General features: G+C 47.5%; 1 protein-coding gene across 8 annotated transcripts in view; it reads right to left on the bottom strand.

The window, feature by feature from the left end:
• Window positions 1-1,359: 1,359 nt before the first annotated feature.
• Window positions 1,360-19,688, bottom strand: part of ZHX3 (zinc fingers and homeoboxes 3) — a 128,488-nt gene continuing 110,159 nt past the window's right edge. For 3 of the 8 annotated variants that reach the window (XM_059707062.1, XM_059707064.1, XM_059707063.1), the window contains exons 3-4: window positions 9,714-12,714; window positions 7,553-7,680 (exon numbers count right to left, since the gene is read on the bottom strand). In XM_059707062.1, the coding sequence (XP_059563045.1) occupies window positions 7,637-7,680; window positions 9,714-12,567 (2,898 nt within the window). In that variant the 5' untranslated portion in view covers window positions 12,568-12,714 and the 3' untranslated portion in view covers window positions 7,553-7,636. The other 5 variants (XR_009454194.1, XR_009454195.1, XM_059707068.1 and 2 more) reach the window with 5 other exon arrangements.

Genomic DNA, 19,688 nt, shown 5'->3' with positions numbered 1-19,688 from the left:
CCCACTGCAACCTCCTGGTCCTGCTTCCTGGAAGGGACAGGGCAGCCTCAGTCAGGCACATTCACACATCAGTCTCATCTCAGATGCCTCCAGACTGGCCTGATGGTTCTCGGTTGGCCCAAGAGGCCCAGCAAGGGGTAGGGGTGAGGGGAGACCCTCGGTTGGGAGGGAATGTCTTACTCTCCAAGCCCAGGGTTGGTAGCTGGCTCCCTACACTGTGCCCACAGGCCATGTCCCTGCAGTCCCGCAGCTTGGGCTGGCTGGCTGCCTTCTACCCACAGTCATGCATCACCTGGGAAGCTTCTGAAAAACTGGTTTCGGGGACCCTCGCCTGTATTTTTCAAAAGCTCCCCAGATGACCTGAATGAGTGGCAGGGCTGAGAGCAGGGCAGGAAGAGGAAGTCAGTGGTGCCAGGGCAAAGGCAAGATGATGTTCCTTTGCAGGGTCCTCTGCTCCTGGCTGGCTGGCAGACTAGGGACAAGTAGACGGCTCAAGTGGCCGGCCTTGACTCAGCCTGTGGTCACATGCACACACAGCACCGTCTCCACAGTCAGACTGTCCCAGCTTGATCACAGGACTCGGGTCAGAACTCCTTGCTCTAGAGGCTGCCCCTGGGGGGAGGCAAGAGCAGCTTCTGACCTGCTGAGAACACTGGCACCGGTAAGGACCTGGGGCCACGCACATCCTGAACATCACCTGAAGGCTGGGGCTAGAAACTCACTTGTCTTTCCACTTGAGCCCATCTCGAACTTTCAGTTCTGTTGAGGAAAAAGTATAAGTCACATCAGGTTATCCCATCAAACTAGCTCATGGAACAAAATGAGGCCGTGCTTCCTCCACATTTCAGTTACACAGTCCAGCCCTGACTCAGTCTGAGGACCCTCCTCACTGGGTCTTCTCTATCTCTAGAGCACTCATGCCCAGATGTCAGTAGGGTTTTGTTCGCTGCCTGGAAACCCACAGCCACCCCTTGCTGGCCACCTCTCCCAATTCCATCCACAGTTGTGTCCCAAGGAGCCATTGCCGGAGTGTGCACCCACCCTGGGGGTCAGCTGAATGGCCTCAGGTTCCACACCTGTGTGGTCTAGCTCCCAGGGTGCCCTCTCACCAGATACCTGATGACTCCCAGCTCCATTCAGCCTCTATCTGGGAATTCCTAAAAGGCCGGATTTCTGCTGCGTAGAAGCCGGGCATGAGCAGTGCAGGAGAAACTTCTGAGTGGGTCGAGGGAAACTGCCCCGCTCATCCATCCAAGCTCACAGCCGGCCTTGCCCACAGAGTGAATCCACAGATGTGAAGTGTTTTTAGCTTTTTTTTTTTCTGACTCTCCCACAAAATAAAAGTCAGCAGATGTGAAATGCATTTAAAATTTTATTTAGGAACAATTGAAAGATTTGAAGTACCATTTCGGCCCATTTCAAATTGTACAAGCAGTTTTTCCCTGTTGCCTTCTCTTATCCACATCCACAGATACAAAATCTAGGAAATGTGCAATTTGCATCTTAGAAATAGCAGCATCCCTACAGGGACCTTGTGAGCCTGGAGACGACCCAGTGCCAGCCTCACCTCGGCACAGCCATGGTCCAAAGGCAAGTCACAATATCTGTTAAAAACATTCCCCTGTGGCAGAATCCCGTTCCACCCAGGCCTAAAGGACAAAGCCACAAAACGCCCCTCTCCGTTTGCGCTCTCACAGTGGCCACCGCAGGACGTGGGACCCCTCCTACACGGTTTGGTAACGTTTTAATCTGCCTCCCGACAAACAGAAACAGGGCAGCTGCCTCTTAGCACCAAGGTGATCACTTCTTCAGCCTTCTCTGGGAGACAAGAAGCAAACCAAAAGCAAACTGGTCAACAGTCATCCCCTCCTCACTTCTCAGCAGCCCTCTGGAACAAAGGGTTTGTACAGAGTCCAGAATCTACCCGACAGTAGAAAACCTGGAATCAGGACCTTGAGGAAGGAATCTGCAGGCCTTTGGCAAACTCCCCGAGTTCCACAAAGACTGTGCGCAGTAAACTTTCAATGAACAATGGCCGGCAGGAGAGGGGAAGGTTGGCGTATTTTCTCTTTTTAAACTATGGCCCAGTCTGGCCCTCCTGACACAGCTGACAAAGCAGCTGCTCATAAACCCAGCAGACTCCTCCATGCAGGCGCTCACCTCTCTCCTGGCACTGGCCGGCTTCACTGCGCAGGGCCGACCCTGCTGGCTCCCTACTGGGGGCAGGGCGGAGGCAGGCTCCCCTCCTGGCTCTGGGAAACCTGGGGCCCCCTTAAACTGCAAGAATGAGACACCTGTATGGGCAGGGGCCAGGGGCAAGTGACATTCTCTCTCTTTAAACACAAATTGCAGGATTAACATGTACCCTGCGGGGAAGACGGAGCACTTGCAGCTTTTTATGTTCAGTGACTGAACAGCCTGTGTCATCCCAGAGAGTTCACTGCAGCCCCAGCTACACTGAGTACTTTTAAACCCTCCACTCATCATGGAAAGAACAGGAGTTATAAAGCATTAGCAAAGAGAAGCTACTAACACACTCAAGTGCTCACGTGTGCACACACGCCACCAGAGCCATCTCCTGAAGGAAGAGGCACTAAAACAGGTAAACACTCCCTCACAGGAAGCCTGGCTTACCAGCCGCCCTTAGTGGACAGCAGGAGAGAGGAGAGGACCACAGCCCCATCCTAGGGCCTGCCCCTGTGCTCACCTCCCTCCGCTGGGCCTGGCTCAGGCCTGAGCAGCAGCAAGGACCAGGTCCTGAGGGCTGTGAGAGCCTTGGGGCCGGCAACAAGGCAGGAACTATATGTTCTTTGTGGATCCTTGCAGTCCTGCAAACTAAAAGATCTCATTTTTAAACTCCAGGTTGCAGGTGCTTGCCCTGTCCAGATGGTAACCAGGGCCTACCTCATCCATCCCAGACTTTGGGTCTCTACTCCTGCTCCAGATTTGGGGGCAGGTAGAATGCTGGGTTCCTGTGGGATCCAGACTGTCATGTCTCCAGTCTGATGAAGGACTAGGGCCCCACTCAAAGGAGAGGCCAGGTTTGCAGGCAGGTCACAGAACAGCCAGTCTTGACAAGTGAGCTCAGGACTAAAGAACCAGAGAAGCAGACTCTCTGGGACTAAATGCTCTGTGTCTGTGCTCCTCTCAGCTACGTGCAGATGCTGGGTCAACCCAGAGAGAACTGGGGTGAGCCCCCGGTTCCAGTGTGACCTGCACTGGGGACACATAGATTCCAGCAGAAATGAACTCGAACTGTAAGCCTCTGGACTTGCAGCTGAGCTGGGGAGCAGGCCAAGCAGCACCCACGAGAGCCACCTGCATGCATCCAGTCACTCGGCCCAAATCCAAACCCACCACTCTTTTTGCAAGGTCGCCCGCAGTCTCCTCAGCCCTGGTGCCGCAGGGCTCAGCACCACAAATGCGCCAGAGAAGCCAGCAGGGCGGGCACCTCATGTCTCAGGGCTCAGCATCACAAATGGGCCAGAGAAGCCAGGAGGGCGGGCACCTCAGACAGGCCTCGCTCAGGGCGGGGACTTTGCGGAGAAGGCTGGGCCTCCACACTCCCTCCCTTTCTCAGGTGCTGGAGCTTTGCTGAGGAAGGTGCTCCCCAGGGCTGGGCAGGAGGCTGGGCGGCCTGTGCGAGGGACAGGCAGCGGAGGAAGCCGAATCAGAGGTCCCTGCAGAGGGAGGGCTCCAGGCTGGAGTGAGGAGAACTGAACCCTATTCTCCTCCTGGCCCAGGCTGGCTGCTGGCTGTGCAAACCTTGCATATCTAGAGGATTTATTTCTCCAACACAACTGAGCCTTGCAAAGCAGTGGGATACATAAAGATTTAAATTTCACACAAAAGGTGAGTCAAATGATAACCTGCCCCAGGAGAAGTCTGAGCAAGGAAAAGGGGGAATACTTGAGGAAAAGCCCAAACTCCAGGTTTGGTTTTATTTAAGATTTTCTTCTTGGCTTGTTCTCCTCTCCCACAGAGGGCCTTTATCCACTTGGGTGTGGTGTCTGAACTGGCAAACTGCTCTAATCCCCAATTTCGGTCCGAGAAGAGAGGAAGACGAGGCAATAGGGCCCAAAGAGGGCAGCACAAGCAGGAAGCCATGGGAGAGAATGTGCAGAGCAAGGCGAGGCCCAACCAGAAAGGGCAGTGCACCTGCACGGAAGGCAGCCTGGCACAGGTGTCCGAGGCAGAGGAGGAGACACAGGACCACTGACCGAGCCACATCTCAGCCTGGAGGACACACTGAAACTCCCTGGGGCGACAGCCTCCCATGGCCAGCTGGGCCACGGCCATTAGTACACGTGGGAGCCTATAAGGCACCATCCAGCCCTCTGCTGAGCCCCCACCTTTTGTTTCTGAAGAGCAGGGTGCGGAGGCCTCTGGTCGAGGCGCTTTGGTCACTCAGCCAGAAAGGAGCCCTACGCTCCAGCGTCTGCCGAAGCCCAGTGCTGGCCACCACCCCACTCAGCGTTCTAGCTCAGGAACCCACGACTCCCGGAGAAGGGCCCTCCTCCCAAACCAAATGCTCCTCAAGACTCAAACAAGTAATCAAAATATGCAAACTATGTGTACCATAAATCCAGATTTCCTCTATCAGATGATGGTCTGGCTTCACCGCTTAAAACCGGATCTACAACCTCACTGTAAAAATAATAAACCAAACATGGCTAAGACATGGGCAACTAGAAAGAGTGAAATACTTGACTGCCTCTGACGAGTCCAAGTGCATGCAGAGGACCAGGGAAAGATTAGTCACCTTACAAAACAGGCTCCTCCTCTCAAAAGACTAACCCCACCCCACCTTCAGCTCTGCAGCCCACAGACTGCCTCTGCCGTAGAGGCGTCACAGAAGCTCCCCCTTCAGTCGTGTGCAAAACCACCTCGATCTGTCCTGTGGCAGGGCCACGTGCCCCCGGCACTGGGGTATAGTCCTGATTTCTGGGCTATTTCTCTGTGCCCAGTTGGCTATGTTTATGGTTCTGCACCAAAGCCTTGGGTACCTGCAATATCCTTTTAGGCACCTGCTTGATGTCCCGTCTCTCTCCCCATCATGTTTGATCTTTTATTCTTTCAAGCGTGAGGCCCACACCCCAATAACCACTCCGGCCCAAGAGCACGGGAGGGAGGCACTCTGCTCACTCTGGCCCCTAACCTGGGCAGTCTTGTTATTCCTTGTGTGGCCCTGGTGGGTGGACAGGGCCAACAATGTGAGGAAAACATGCCAATTTTTCCACCGTTTAAAGGTGAGTTGGTGCTGAGGTTGGGTTGCTCTCTCTGTCTTGAATGAACCTGTCCATCTATGTACTTTATTTTTTCTGTTTTGCTATTTGGACCGTAAATGAAATGTGAATACAAATAACCAAGAATATCCTCTCTACAGACACACCCCTTTGGCGGTGTGACAGGGTTCCGGGGGTGATGCCGGCAGGGTGTGTCTCAGACACTTGGAGATGGCTTCGTGCTGGGCCGCCCACTGCACCCCATGTACCAGCATTCCATCCAACACAGGCTACTTCTCCCAACACCCATGTGCCACCAAGTTCCTCAAGTGTACACGTCAGATGTCCATTTCACGAGCAAAGCATCAAATGATTATTTATACTGTATATGTGTATACATAAATTAACCTGCATGTACATAAACACTAAAGGAAAAATTTCAGGCATCTGTTCTCTGAAGGAAGGCAATATAACTCGTCATTCTTGGCAATTCTGTAAAGAGAGCTTTAGAGCTAAATAGCTTCACCCTCCAAAATGGAAAGTGTACAAAAAACAATAGGCTGCAAAGCTTGCCAAATACTCACAAGCCACCTGTTTGAAACACATAAGGGGTGGTACCTATTGGGACAGAGAGGGAAGAAGAAGACACTTCCAAAGAACAAGGTCTAAGGACTTCTGATTTGCAAGGCAAGCCCTCTCCTGGAAGGCCAGTGAAGAGCCTGCCTGGTCCAGTTCCTGGGGAGGGGTTGGGGGGAGGAAGGACCATGCCAAACCCAGCACCAGTATTTCTTGCCCAAAGCCCCTGCCCTCTCTCCGGGGTCTCCTCATGCTGCTTGCCCAGCCTGGACCAGGAGGGCGTGCCCAGGAGGTCCCAGTGCTTTGGGAAGCAGGTGGTGTCCAGGTGAGCAGTGCTGCAAGTGACCCTTCTTTTGCCTGCCGCACTCTGTACCTGCTGCTCTTAAAGCAGCCAGTCCTGGGGAGACGGAGTTTACCATTCAGTACAGCGTTGTAAGCAAGTTTCCCAATGTTTCAAAGGCATCTGTTCCTGTGATTTTTCTCAATAATAATATAAAAAAGAACACAATGGTTAGGCTAATGTAGACAGAGATCTTGTTTCCAAGTTTGCAGATATAAATATAGACCTTTAACACCATAAACCCTGCAAAGACCTGTGCAGTGATGCCCAGCACCCCTGGGCGAGTGCCCAGCACACCAGCCAGGCCCTTGGCATGGGGGCCAGGAGGACTCTGGGTGTTCTGCCAGGAACCCCCACATGCAGGTCATTGTGCCGAAGGCCACCCCAGTTCTGATAATCCCATCCGTCCTCTCACCCCGGGCAGGTGTGGGTCTCCCCTCCCAGAGCGCAGGGGGCTGTGCAGTGAGAGAGGTCGAGGGCTCTGAACACAGGCGGTGGCCATGCACTGTCGCTTTGTCCCCACTGCCGGTTCTGTTTTCAATTTCCTCTCTCTCTAAGCATGTCTAGATTTTTTTTTTTTTTTAATGCGGACATATAGTCAGTACATTAGGCTTAATAGCAAATGTTTCTTTAGTTGATCTGGAAACTAAAAAGTAACAGTCCATGATTCAAACTTCCATGAACAAAGCAGAATTACTACAACAGCTTAAGAGAGTGGTAATCACATAACCAGTCATTTCTTAAATGCAGTAACGGCAGGTCCTGCACCGATTATCCTGTCAGGCATGCGAGCCGGCAGGAGATTCTACTGGTCTCCACCTAAGGTAGCAGAGAGCACCTCAAAGGTCTGCCTTCCTTGAGGAACACAAAGGGGCCGGGGCTCCAGATGTGGTCTGAGTGTGCAATCACCCCTGCCCGACCTGGAAGGTGAGGAAACATGTGGCCCCAGCGATGTCCAGAGAGCAGACACAGGACATTTTCAGAGATGATGCAAAAGACAATGTACTGCTTTGCTAACAAAGTTTCTATGTAATAATAAGTGTTTATAATCCGATGTTTCATTAAATGTGTATAGGCGGACTTGTGTTAAAAATTGGATTCTGTGTCTATGACTATGAAATCTGAACTACTTTATCCACTGAAAGGCAAAGGACAGGTCCTACATTGTGGAAGAACTGACGGAAACTCTGCTCTCCCTCTTGCTTGGTGATGGCTGGCCGGAGGTGAAAGGAGGGATCTGGGCTGTCTGTGAGGTTCCAGAAGCTCTGTGCGCCCAGAGGCCGGGTATGGGAATGGATGTGTCAGCAGAGAGTTGGGTGGGGCCCTTCCACGTGGCAGGCAGCATCCCCGATGGGCCAGTCCTTCACAGTAATCGGTTCAATTCAGTCTGTTTCTGAGGAGAAAGCACATGCCTGTCAGCTGCCACGTGTGTAGCCCCCAAGGGCGGCATCACTGGCTTTGGTGACTTCTTAATTCCATAAGCACCGCCTTCCTGCTAGCCACTCCCTCCTCTGCAGCCTGAGGGCACGTGAAGAAGGCCTGTGGGTTAAGGACAGGACGCTGGCTAAATCTGGCAAGGGACCACTGCCCAACCCCAGGCCTAGGAGCTGGTGTAGGAGATGTCTTCCCTAGGCCCACCAATGTATCCCCTTGGCCCACTCCCCAGGCCGCCTCCTCGGGAGTCGTGACCTAACCCGCCTCGTCCTGCCTGCTCCCTTCGGGCTCTCCAGAACACACTGTTCTAATGTAACAGCAGCTGGGTCTAATCCAGGAGTGGGCAAACTTTTTGACTCGAGGGTCACAATGGGTTCTTAAACTGGACCGGAGGGCCGGAACAAAAGCATGGATGGAGTGTTTGTGTGAACTAATATAAATTCAAAGTAAACATCATTACATAAAAGGGTATGGTCTTTTTTTTTTTTTTTTTAGTTTTATTCATTTCAAATGGGCCGGATCCGGCCCGCGGGCCTTAGTTTGCCCACGGCTGGAATCTCTGACATGCATTTTACTGATGTCTTCATCTCTAACTTCCAACCCCACAGTCAAAGTCCGTGGGTTGTTCAGAGAGGTCCGTCATCCCTGCTGCTTTCAGAAGCAGCCTGCCTTGAGGCTGCTGACAAGGCGGGGAGAAGCCAGGTGCAGGCAGACAGCCCTTCCCGCACCTGGTACCTGCCTTGGATAGAAGAGGACGATGCCACAGGTGCAGGGTCACCCCTGCCACTCCTGTTCTGTCCCACTCAGGACACCAGCACTTCACTTTCTGGTGGAGTTAGTAGCTGAAGGGAGCAAATGCTTGCGATTCAAACCCATTCATCCCAATTCCAGGTTAGCTTTCTTCAAAAGTGTGGTGAAATATACATAACAGAAATCCTATCACTTTAAGTGGCATTAAGTACAGTCACACTGTTGTGTAACCACCACCCTAGTTCCAGCTGCACAAGAATATAATTTAGTAAAACTTTAACTTAAAAAAGCAAAAGGAATAGCTTGCTCTAGTTCTCTGCTATCCATGCTGTTTTGTTGGTGAAGCCAAAGCCCGGTGGGCATTCCCCAGGGGCAAGCCCAGTGCAGGAGATGAGGCCAAGGCAGCCGTCCTGTGAAGCCAGGCCTGTCCCTGATGCCCACAGTGCTCCCTGGGAGGCCCTCCCTCACGTGAGGGGCCTCTGTGAGGAGACAAATACCTCAGGGTACGGAGGGGAGGAGAGGCCTTGGAAAATCAACAGCCCATAGTGACAGCCAGTGTGACTTATCTGTAGCTTCAAGAAACCTGTCTTAGCCCTAGCTGGTTTGGCTCAGTGGATAGAGTGCCGGCCTGCGGACTGAAGGGTCCTGGGTTCAATTCTGATCAAGGGCACATGCTGTGTAACTTTAAAAATTACTTAACTTCTCACCTGGCCAACATGCTCAGTGGTTGAGCATCAACCTATGAACCAGGAGGTTGAGGTTCGATTCCCAGTCAGGGCACATGCCCAGGTTGTGGGCTTGATCCTCAGTAGGGGGTGTGCAGGAAGCAGCCAATCAATGATTCTCTCTCATCACTGATGTTTCTCTCTCTTCCTCCCTCTCCCTTCCTCTCTGAAATCAATAAAACATTTTTTTTAAAAAAAACACCTGTCTTAAATACTCTTGCAGAGTTTCCTGTCAAATACTAATACCATGACCCAGCATTTGATTCCATATACATCTAAGAAAGAAGATGAGTTTCCATTACTTCTACATCAGGAAGAACAATTAAAGAGAAAATTATAGGATTTTCATTATTAAAAAACTTCACCATGTATCTAAAGATAATTAAAGACTTTCTTTAGCTAAGAAATGGCTAGAAAAGTTTGGACCTTTGTAGGTTCACTATGTTCCTGCCCCTGCACAAGTTTTTAAGAAACAAAATGAAATAAACAACTCTCAACCCTTTATCATCTTATGTTCTGACGATGTCTGCTGCCAGTTACCCTGAAGCAGCTGGGCAATCTTTGAAATAGCAGATGCTCCCATGCAGTAAATCCAGTGCCCACCCATGGGTGCCCCTTCCCCATACCCACAGAGGACAGCCATGGCTCCTATGGGCTCCTTACCCAGCTGACGACCAGCCTGGGGACTTGGTATGTCACAGGGCTCTGAGCTGGCCTCAGGGGCACTGGGCTCCCACGACTCACTGTTTTCAGACACCTCTGAAGAGGCATCGCCCAGCCCTTTGTGCACTGCTGCAGGGTCACCGGGGCCCTGGTCCTCGCTGCCTGTGTCTGCCACTGCCCGGGTCTCCTCGCCCATTTTCTCAGCAAACCACTGCTTGACCTGCTGGGAGCTCATTTGGGTCTTGTCGCAGAGGCCCTGCAGGTCCTCCTCATACAGCATCTTGTGTGTCACGTAATAGTCTTGCAGCAGCTCCCGGTTGCCAGGGGTGATGACCAGTAACCCTGGTGGGAAGTTGCCCCGCTTGTAGTCTTCGTACCACTTGAGCTGGCCGTTCTTCAGGGCGTACCTGCTGTCGCCGAACCAGCGCACCACCTCTGGCCGTGGCAGGCCTGTCTGGGCCATGATGGAGTCGTAGTCCTGGGTGCTCGGCCACTGCGTCTGCACAAAGAGCTGGCGCAGCAGGTGCCGCTGTTGTGCTGTCTTTTTGCAGCTCACCTTGCCGGGCGGCTGCAGGGCCAGCTTGTTTGACCCATCGTCTTCAGGGTCACAGGTGCCCAGCCCGGGTAGCTCGCTCTTGCCATTGGCTTCAGTGACCCGCAGGTTCTTCAGGTTGATCTTGATGGGGCTGACTTTGCGTTCAGCCAAGGTGTGGCTGCTGGGCACTTCTGGGGAGCCATTCTCCCCAGGGACCCTCTGGTCACCTGCCGCCTCCTCTGCTCCCCCCTCACCCTCAGCGGCCTCCTCCTCCTCCTGACAGGCACTCCCATCGGCCTTGGTGGTCTCCTCGGTGGTCACCTTTTTCCGTCTCTCAGAAAACCAGCTGTCAATCTCTCTTCGGGTCATTTTGGTTTCAGTCCTCAGGCGGTCCAGTTCCTCGTCGAGAGGAAGGGGGTTTTGTGCAAAACTGCTCTCCAGGGCTCGGAGCTGCTCAGGGGCTCGCTCCTTGTATTTGGTTGGTGTGAAGTCAGGGGTCTGGTGCCAGGACTGTCGTTTGGCAGAAGGGTGGGCGGCCAGGGTGGCTGCCGTCGGGATGCAGGTCACCTCAGGGGCCTTGGACGCTGGGGAGAAGGGCACCTCTGGCACAGAGTCAATGATGATGGAGCTGGGATCCCCGGGCATCATGACCCGGGAGCCCTTCAGGTTCCGGCAGTGGTACCTCCGGTCACTGAACCATTTCCTCACCTCCCTGGTACTTAGGCCGGTCACTTTGGTCAGATGCTCAACTTCGCTCTGTCCCGGGAACTGGTTCCGACAGAAGCTGCCTTTCAGAGCTGACAGCTGTTCATGAGATTTCTTATTTTTGTAGATGCTGGCATCAAGGAAGGCTTGGGAAGTGATGCTCGGGCACGCTGTGAGCAATGATTGGGCTGCATTGACCACCTTCACTGCTGATGTCGTGTTTGAACACACAGTGTTAATGGGCGCAACAGTTGGCTGCTTGGGGATAGATGTTACTGCTAGAGGGAGAGATGAACTCGGTGCCTGCAACCCATTGGCCATCAGTGGCTGAGTGACCAGAAGTCCCCCTGCTGCGCCCTCCGGCTGTCCCACAACATGACCTGGGAGGGCAGCCTGGATGAGATGCTGGACGTTGCCAGCACTGGCAACCAGAGGAGTATTCAGAACGGTGATTGTGGGCTGAGGGACAGACTGAATGACTGTATTGAACATCTTTTTCCGGGCGTCCTCGATCTCTTCGGGGGACCAACTGATCCCTTGTTTCAGCCTTTGGGCTGTGAACCAGATCTTGAGCTGTTCTTCTGGATACTTGGTAACCACAGTCAAATAGCAGAGCTCAGCTTTGGTTGGGTAGGGGAACTTGTGGAAAGAGTTTTTCAAGAAGCTGTTGGAGTCCATGGCCGCATTGTATGTTGGAATGCTGCTCAAGGGGATCATCACTTTGGGAAGGGACTTGGAGGTGGGCAGTGGCTGGTGGGTGTGGTGCTGGGCATGTGCTGGGGGCTGCTGCTGGAGAGAGAGAAACTGTGCTATACCAGCTGGCAGAACTGGCACTGTCCCCAGCAGGGGCCCATTGGTCGTATGGGGAGGCTTGGCGGGGTTGGTGGGTGCCTGGCTGACTGGAACCGCCCCATTGACAAAGGAGTGGTCCCCTTCTTTTGCCTCTGTTTCCCCAGCTAGTGGGTTTGGTAAGGTCTCAACAACAGGTTGACTGGGGGCGTTTTCCTTGAGCGTATGAATTTTTTTGGCTTCAGCTTTGCCTTTCATTATCTTCATGATTGGAGTTTTGGTGATGATGATTTCGGCTTGTCCATCGGTCCCGTCAGTGCTGGGCTCGCCCAGTGGGTCAGGAGTGTTGGTGCTCTCAGGGACGCTCTGCTCTACAACCACATGATTGTCTGGCTTGGCCACATTCCACAGAAAGCTGGCTTCACCCGAGTGGCACTTGGCATTGTGCAGAGAAAGCCCCTCAGGAGTTTTTGCCAGAAAACTGCACTCAGTGCATACAAAGGTCGGGTCTTTATTAAAGTCTGTGTGCTCGGAGTTCATGTGTCCCACAAACTGGGTTATGTCCTGGGATCTGAAATCACAGTATTTACAGGAATACAAATAGCCATCCAAAGTGCTCTGATGCCCGTTGGCCAGTGCAGCGCTGTCGGTATTGCTGGAGGCCTGGGCGACCTCGCTGCTGGTGGCAGGCGCTTCTGGGGGCAGGTCCGGCGGGGGTCCTTCGGGCAGCGCCTCGGCGGGCTGGGCCTCTGCACTGGCTTCCTGCAGTGCCACGGTCTTCACAGGAATCATGCATGGGGTGGTGGATTTCCGCTTGCTGGCCATGGCGACAACCGCTCTGGGTGATGGCTTGGGGACAGCTTGTCCTGTCAAGGCCTCACAGTACAAGTTCCAGCTGCTGCATGAGGGCCAGAGAGTTTCCAAAGGCAGCTTTTTCAGTTGTTTGCAGAAAGCAAGTTTTCCCTATTAAACCTGAGGAGGAATAAAAAAAAAAAATGATTAAGATCTCTGAAGCTCTGTCTGTTTCTCAGATGCCCAGACACACTCCACTGCTTGACTTCTATCACTCCTGCCACTCGGGGGAAGCCAGCAGGAAGTTCGGCAGCAGCTTGGATGTCAACTTGGAGTCAGGAGCCCCCCAAACGCTAACAAAATGGTGCCCTGAAGAATGACTTGGGGATGTTCCCATCCCATTTGATAGACTTCAGACATGTGTTTCTGTTTTGTATTTCTCTCTGCATCCATGCATTAAGTAACTCAGATTCAAAAACAAAAACGACAACAATTAAATAATCCCTCTTTTGAACCTCCAAATTCATTCTGACCACGTCTGAGTGAGAACAAAAGATCCCAGTGTAGCTCTTGTTTAAATGTTTGGGCCAACCAGGGTTTTTCTTTTCATAGCCTTCCCACATATGAGAACAAGATGACGCCTCTGCCTCACCCAAGCCAGGCCAAGGCCAAGTCAGCTGGAGGGGGGTGTTGGAGCCAAGCCTCTCTCTGTGCCCTTTCCCTGCCTGCTGCCCTATCAAACACACTCCAGGCAACAGAAGAGGGATCACCTCACAATTACTGGCTCTACCCGAGACCACTGCCACTGGTGAAGGCAAAGGCCGTAGGGTCAGGGGATCCACAGACCCAGTCTGTGGCCCCGCCAGCTGCACATTCTCTTTCTGGGTGCAGCAATTTAAAGTGTGGCCTCACCTAGAGTGCACAAACTACACATGACATTGTATGGTGCTTATTTCATTTTTATTTCTTTCAATGCCTATCTTAAAAATACAAACTCTTAAATCTTTGATCCATTTGAAATTTATTTCAAAAGCTGGGGTGATTGATTTGTTTATATGTAAAGTAATTATTATAACAACTCTTTCTTTTTAAATCCTCCACTGAGGACATGCTTTTATTGATTTTAGAGAGAGAAGAGTGGAGAAGGAAAGAGAGAGAAACATCGATGTGAGAGTGAAACATCAATTAGTTGCCTGAGAAAGTGTTTTTGTGATTTCTATCATTAACATAATCCTATCTAATAATAGACAAACATGGTAATTGACCATACCTTCGCTACACCTCCCATTAACTGATCAGTGTGATATGCAAATTAACTGCCAACAAAGATGGCAGCTAATTTGCATACTGCAGGCAGGGCGGGACAGCGCCATCCCGCCTGCCCTGCCGTCATCTGGGCCTGCTATCTGCAACCCTGGGTGGCAGGCATCCGTGTGTGACCCGCCTGGGGTGGCACCCCAACCCCTGGATCGGCCCTGCCGTGTGCACCACCCAGGGAGGCGAGGCAGGCACCGAGGGATCGGGCCTGCCATCTGCCACCCGGGGAGTGGGCCTAAGCCAGCAGGTGGTTATCTCCCGAGGGGTCCCAGACTGTGAGAGGGCACAAGTGGGGCTGAGGGACACCGACAACCCCTAATCCCCCCTCCCCTGCCAGTGCACAAATTTTTGTGCACCGGGCCTCTAGTATCACTATAATCATCATTATCTTTTTTTTAGCAAATGATAATGCTAGCAATGATTAAAATAATAATTTTAATACCAAAATCATGTTATCATCAGTGTTTGGATTTGATATAAAAGTGTAAAGAAACTTAAAATATCCTATTTTTTTTTTAATTAAATCTTTATTGTTGATTATTACATTTGTTCTTCTTTTTTCCCCCCCACAACTCCCCTCCGCCCTTACTCCCCACCCACTGTCCTCATTCATAGGTGCGCGATTTTTGTCCAGTCTCTTCCCGCACCCCCCACACCCCTTTTCCCCTCAAGAATAGTCAGTCCATTCCCTTTCTACTTTCTATGCCCCTGATTCTATAATCACCAGTTCATTCTGTTCATCAGATTATGTATTCCCTTGATTTTTAGATTCACTTGTTGATAGATGTGAATCTATTTGTTGTTCATAATTTGTATCTTTACAAATTTTGATAATACCTTATATTCCTCTTGAATTCCAGCATCTATATCCAGCATTTCATATAATACTGGTTTGGTGGTGATGAACTCCTTTAGCTTTTCCTTATCTGTGAAGCTCTTTATCTGACCTTCAATTCTGAATGATAGCTTTGCTGGATAAAGTAATCTTGGTTGTAGGTTCTTGGTATTCATCACTTTGAATATTTCTTGCCACTCCCCTCTGGCCTGCAAAGTTTCTGTTGAGAAATCAGCTGACAGTCATATGGGTACTCCCTTGTATGTAACTGACTTTCTTTCTCTTGCTGCTTTTAAGAGTCTCTCTTTGTCTTTTGCTCTTGGCATTTTAATTATGATGTGTCTTGGTGTGGTCCTCTTTGGATTCCTTTTGTTTGGGGTTCTCTGCGCTTCCTGGACTTGTAAGTCTATTTCTTTCACCAGGTAGGGGAAGTTTTCTGTCATTATTTCTTCAAATAGGTTTTCAATATCCTGCTCTCTCTCTTCTTCTGGCACCCCTATAATTCGGATGTTGGTATGCTTGAAGCTGTCCCAGAGGCTCCTTACACTATCTTCGTATTTTCGGATTCTTTTTTCATTTTGCTTTTCCGGTTGGGTGTTTTTTGCTTCTTCGTATTTCAAATCTTTGACTGGATTCTTGCGCTCCTCTGGTCTGCTGTTGGGTGTCTGTATAATATTCTTTATTTCAGTCAGTGTATGCTTAATTTCCAGTTGATCCTTTATCACAACATCAAGGGTCTCATTAGATTTCTTGAGGATCTCACTGTATTTATCGGTGGTCTCACCAGTCTTTTCGAGGGCCTTACTAAGTTTATCGGCAGCTTCTAGACAGTTCTTGAGGGACCTTAAAAGTGTGGTTTTGAACTCTATATCCTCCATTTCTGTCAGTTGTGTCCTGTTTCTTTGTCTCCGCATTTTTTATGCTTTCTTGGTGCACCCCCTTGTGGTCTTTGTGCGGTCTTGTTGTAGTTAAGCCTTGATTGTTGTAGGTAATACTGGGGGGGGGGAGATTTGACCTCCAGGCCAACTGGATGTGTCAATTGTTTTTTCTATACTGTCTTAATAAATGTTTAAATCCAAACAAGTTTTCTTTACAACACATTGATAATCACCAAGTTATATGTGAAAAATCTGGTAACTCTGACCTTTTTTCAAGTGTTTAAAAAACACACCAAACTGCCTGTTAGACCCCTAAGTGAAATCCTAAAGAAGACAATGAATGATGCCTTTAACTCTGTTCTAAACAGAGCTAAGTGCACAAATTACCAACATCTTCCTCCAGCAGCTAGAGACACACAAAGCCAGGTGCAGCTACCACCACAGTTCATCCCCTTTCTTCTTCTTTAATAATTGCTCTCCTAAGACTTCCAGTAGTATGTTGAATAGAAGTGGTGAAAATAGGCATCCTTGCCTTGTTCCTGATCATAGAGGAAAAGCTTTCAGTTTTTCACAATTAGGCATATTAGCTGTGGGTTTTTCCTATATGGCCTTCCTTATATTTTGATAATACCTTATATTCCTAGTTTGTTGAGTGTTCTCATCATGAAAGAATGTTTAATTTTATCAAGTGCTCTTTCTGCATCAATTGAGACAATCATATGGTTTTTGTCCTTCATTCTGCTAATCTGCTGTTTTATATTACATTGATTGATTTTCATTTGTTGAATCATCCTTGCATTCCAGGGATAATTTCACTTGGTCATGATATATAATCCTTTTAATGTGTTGTTGAATTCAATTTGCTAGTATTTTGTTGAGCATTTTTTGTATCAATTTTCATGAGGGATATTTGGTCTATAGTTTTCTTTTCTTATAGTATCTTTGTCTCATTTTGGTATTAGGGTAATGCTGACCTCATAAAATAAATTTGAAAGTGTTCTTCCTTTTTAAATTTTGGAAGCATTTGAGAAGATTTGGTGTTAATTCTTCAAATGTTTGTTAGAAATTTCCAGTGAAGCCATCAGGTCCTGAGTTTTTCTTTGTTGGGAGATTTTTTTTTTAATTATTGATTCAATCACTTTACTATTTACATGTCTGGTCAGATTTTTATTTCTTCATGATTCAGTCTTGGTAGGTTGTATGTTTCCAGGAATTTATCCATTTCTTCTAGGTTATCCAATTTGTTGATGTATAACTGTTCATAATAATCTTTTATAATCCTTTTTATTTTTGTGGTATTAGTTGTACTGTTGCCTCTTTCTTATTTTTATTAGTGGATCTCTCTTTTTTCTTAGCCTGGCTAAGATTTCATTGATCTTTTTTAAAAAAACCAACTTGTCTGTTTACTTTTTCTATTGTTTTCTTATTCTCTACTTTTTTTATTTTACTTTTCAATTACAGTTTACATTCAGTATTATTTTATATTAGTTTCAGGTATACAGTACAGTGGTTAGACAATCGCATACTTTACAAAGTGTTCCCCCTGATATTTCCAGTACTCACTTGGAACCATACACAGTTATTACAATATCATTGACTATATTCCCTATGCCAGTGATGGCGAACCTATGACACGCGTGTCAGAGGTGACATGCGAACTCATTTTTTTGGTTGATTTTTCTTTGTTAAATGGCATTTAAATATATAAAATAAATATCAAAAATATAAGTCTTTGTTTTACTATGGTTGCAAATATCAAAATATTTCTATATGTGACACGGCACCAGAGTTAAGTTAGGGTTTTTCAAAATGCTGACAGCTGAGCTCAAAAGGTTCACCATCACTGCCCTATGCTGTACTTTACATCCTCATGACTATTTTGCATACTTTTGCTCTGATCTTTATTATTTCTTTCTTCTGCTAAGTTGGACTTTAGTTTTTTCTTCTTTTTCTAGTTCCTTGAGGTATAAAGCTAGGTTTCTTATTTGAGATATATTTTCTTTTTAAAATGTAGACATTTACTGTTATAAATGTACTTCTTACTACTGCTTTTGCTGTACCCATAAGTTTTGGAATGTTGTGGGGTTTTTCTTTCTTTTTTCTTTTCTTTTCAAGATGTTTTCTGATTTCTCCTTGATCCACTGTTGTTCAAGAGTGTATTGTTTTATTTCCACATATTTGAGAATTTTCCAGTTTTCCTTTTGCTATTAATTTCTAGTTTTGTTCAACTGTGGTTGGAAAAGATACTTGGTATGATTCCAATTTGTTAAGACTCATTTTGTGTCCTACCATGTGATCTGTCTTAGAGACTGTCCCATGAGCACTTGAGGAAAAGATGTTATTGAGTGGAATGGTCTGTATATGTCTATAAGGCCCAATTGTTTATTGGTGTTGTTAAGTCTAAATTCTCATTCTTGAAAAAATTTAGCAAATGAAGTAAATGAAGGGAAAAAGAAAACAACATCCTTAGATAAAGAATCTCTATCAGAAATCATAGCAAACATTGTACCTAATAGTGACACATTCAAGTCAGGAAGAAGATAAGGATTCCCATTATCATTATTTAACCTTATAATGGGATCCTAGACAGTAAAACATGACATGAAAAATAAATATGAGGAATAGACATAAAAAGAAAGGTGAGATAAACCAGTGTTATTTGCAAATGAGGAGATTATCTCCTGAAAACCTATTATAATAAAAGAACTGAGTAAGATAATGAGGTACAGCCCTAACCGGTTTGGCTCAGTGGGAGTGTCGGCTTGTGGACTGAAGGGTCCCAGGTTTGATTCTGGTCAAGGGCATGTACCTTGGTTGTGGGCACATCCCCAGTGGGGTGCAGGAGGCAGCTGATGGATGTTTCTCACATTGATGTTTCTAACTATCCCTCTCCCTTCCTCTCTGTAAAAAAATCAATAAAATATATTTTTTAAAAAAGATAATGAGGTACATTTGTAATATACATTAACTTTCTCTTATGCCAAAAAATAATCAATTACAGAAGGAAATGGGATTCGGGGGCAGCATTCATATTAAAAACCAAATCTGGGTGATGAATAAAAAAAAAAACAAAAAACCAAATCTGGAAAAGATCTCAAACCTTTCAAGACATGTGTAAAATCTATAGGACAATACTAGTAACTATAAAACTTTAATAAGAACAAAAAGACCTAAATAAATGGAGAGTCATAGCATATTCCTAGAGGTAAAATTCAGAATTATATGAATGTCAGTTCTCTCTAGATTAATCTCTAAATTCAGTATAATTATAGTCACAATAAAAATGCCATTAAGTTGTAAGATGTTAATGGTAAAATCTAGGTGGTGAGTAGATGGATGTTCACTATAAATTTTTTTCAATGTCTCTGTATGTTTTTTTTAACTTTATGCCTTCTATATTGTTTGAAAAAAGAAAATTAACAGTACAAATTAGGTGGCCAGCAAATGAAACGGTTGTGATTGCTCATTTAGCGGTGGGAGGTTTCAGGATGACATGAACCAAAGAGGTAGGAGAGGGGTCCTGATATACCCATAGGTGCCAAGGCTTTGTCAAAATGGAGGCCCTAATTGGTATCACTATCATATCATTTACTTGGCAACCTTCTCTTGTTGAAGTAATTCAACTGGAACAATAAATAATAACCAGGGAGGTGGAGGGAATATGATCACTCACTGTTTTCAAATACAATCAAATATGTATGCAAGGGTTTTGTATCCACACATTCAACCAAGTGGGGATAAAAAATATTTTTTAATAAAAAAGTTACATTTTTGCTCACATGTACCCCCTACAGTTAGATCTACAATAGTTGTGCCTATACTGAACATGTACAGAGGTTTTTCGTGTCACTATTCCCTAAATAATACAGTCTAACAACTATTTACATAGCATTTACATTGTTTTAGATGTGATAAGAATCTAGAGATGATTTAAAGTATATGGGATAAAGATTAAAAGAGTATTTGATGACATAAAAATATATATAAATAAAGTATATGGGAGATATGTGTAGGTTATATGCAAATACTACAGTATCTACACTAATAAAAGAGAAAGATGCAAATTGACCATACCTTCATGACGCCCACCAGCCAATCAGGAGTGAGTATGCAAATTAACCCAA

The sequence above is a fragment of the Myotis daubentonii genome, chromosome 8 (genome assembly GCF_963259705.1).
Source record: "Myotis daubentonii chromosome 8, mMyoDau2.1, whole genome shotgun sequence".
Taxonomy (NCBI): Eukaryota; Metazoa; Chordata; class Mammalia; order Chiroptera; family Vespertilionidae; genus Myotis; species Myotis daubentonii.
This window is presented reverse-complemented; position numbering and strand designations above follow the sequence as displayed.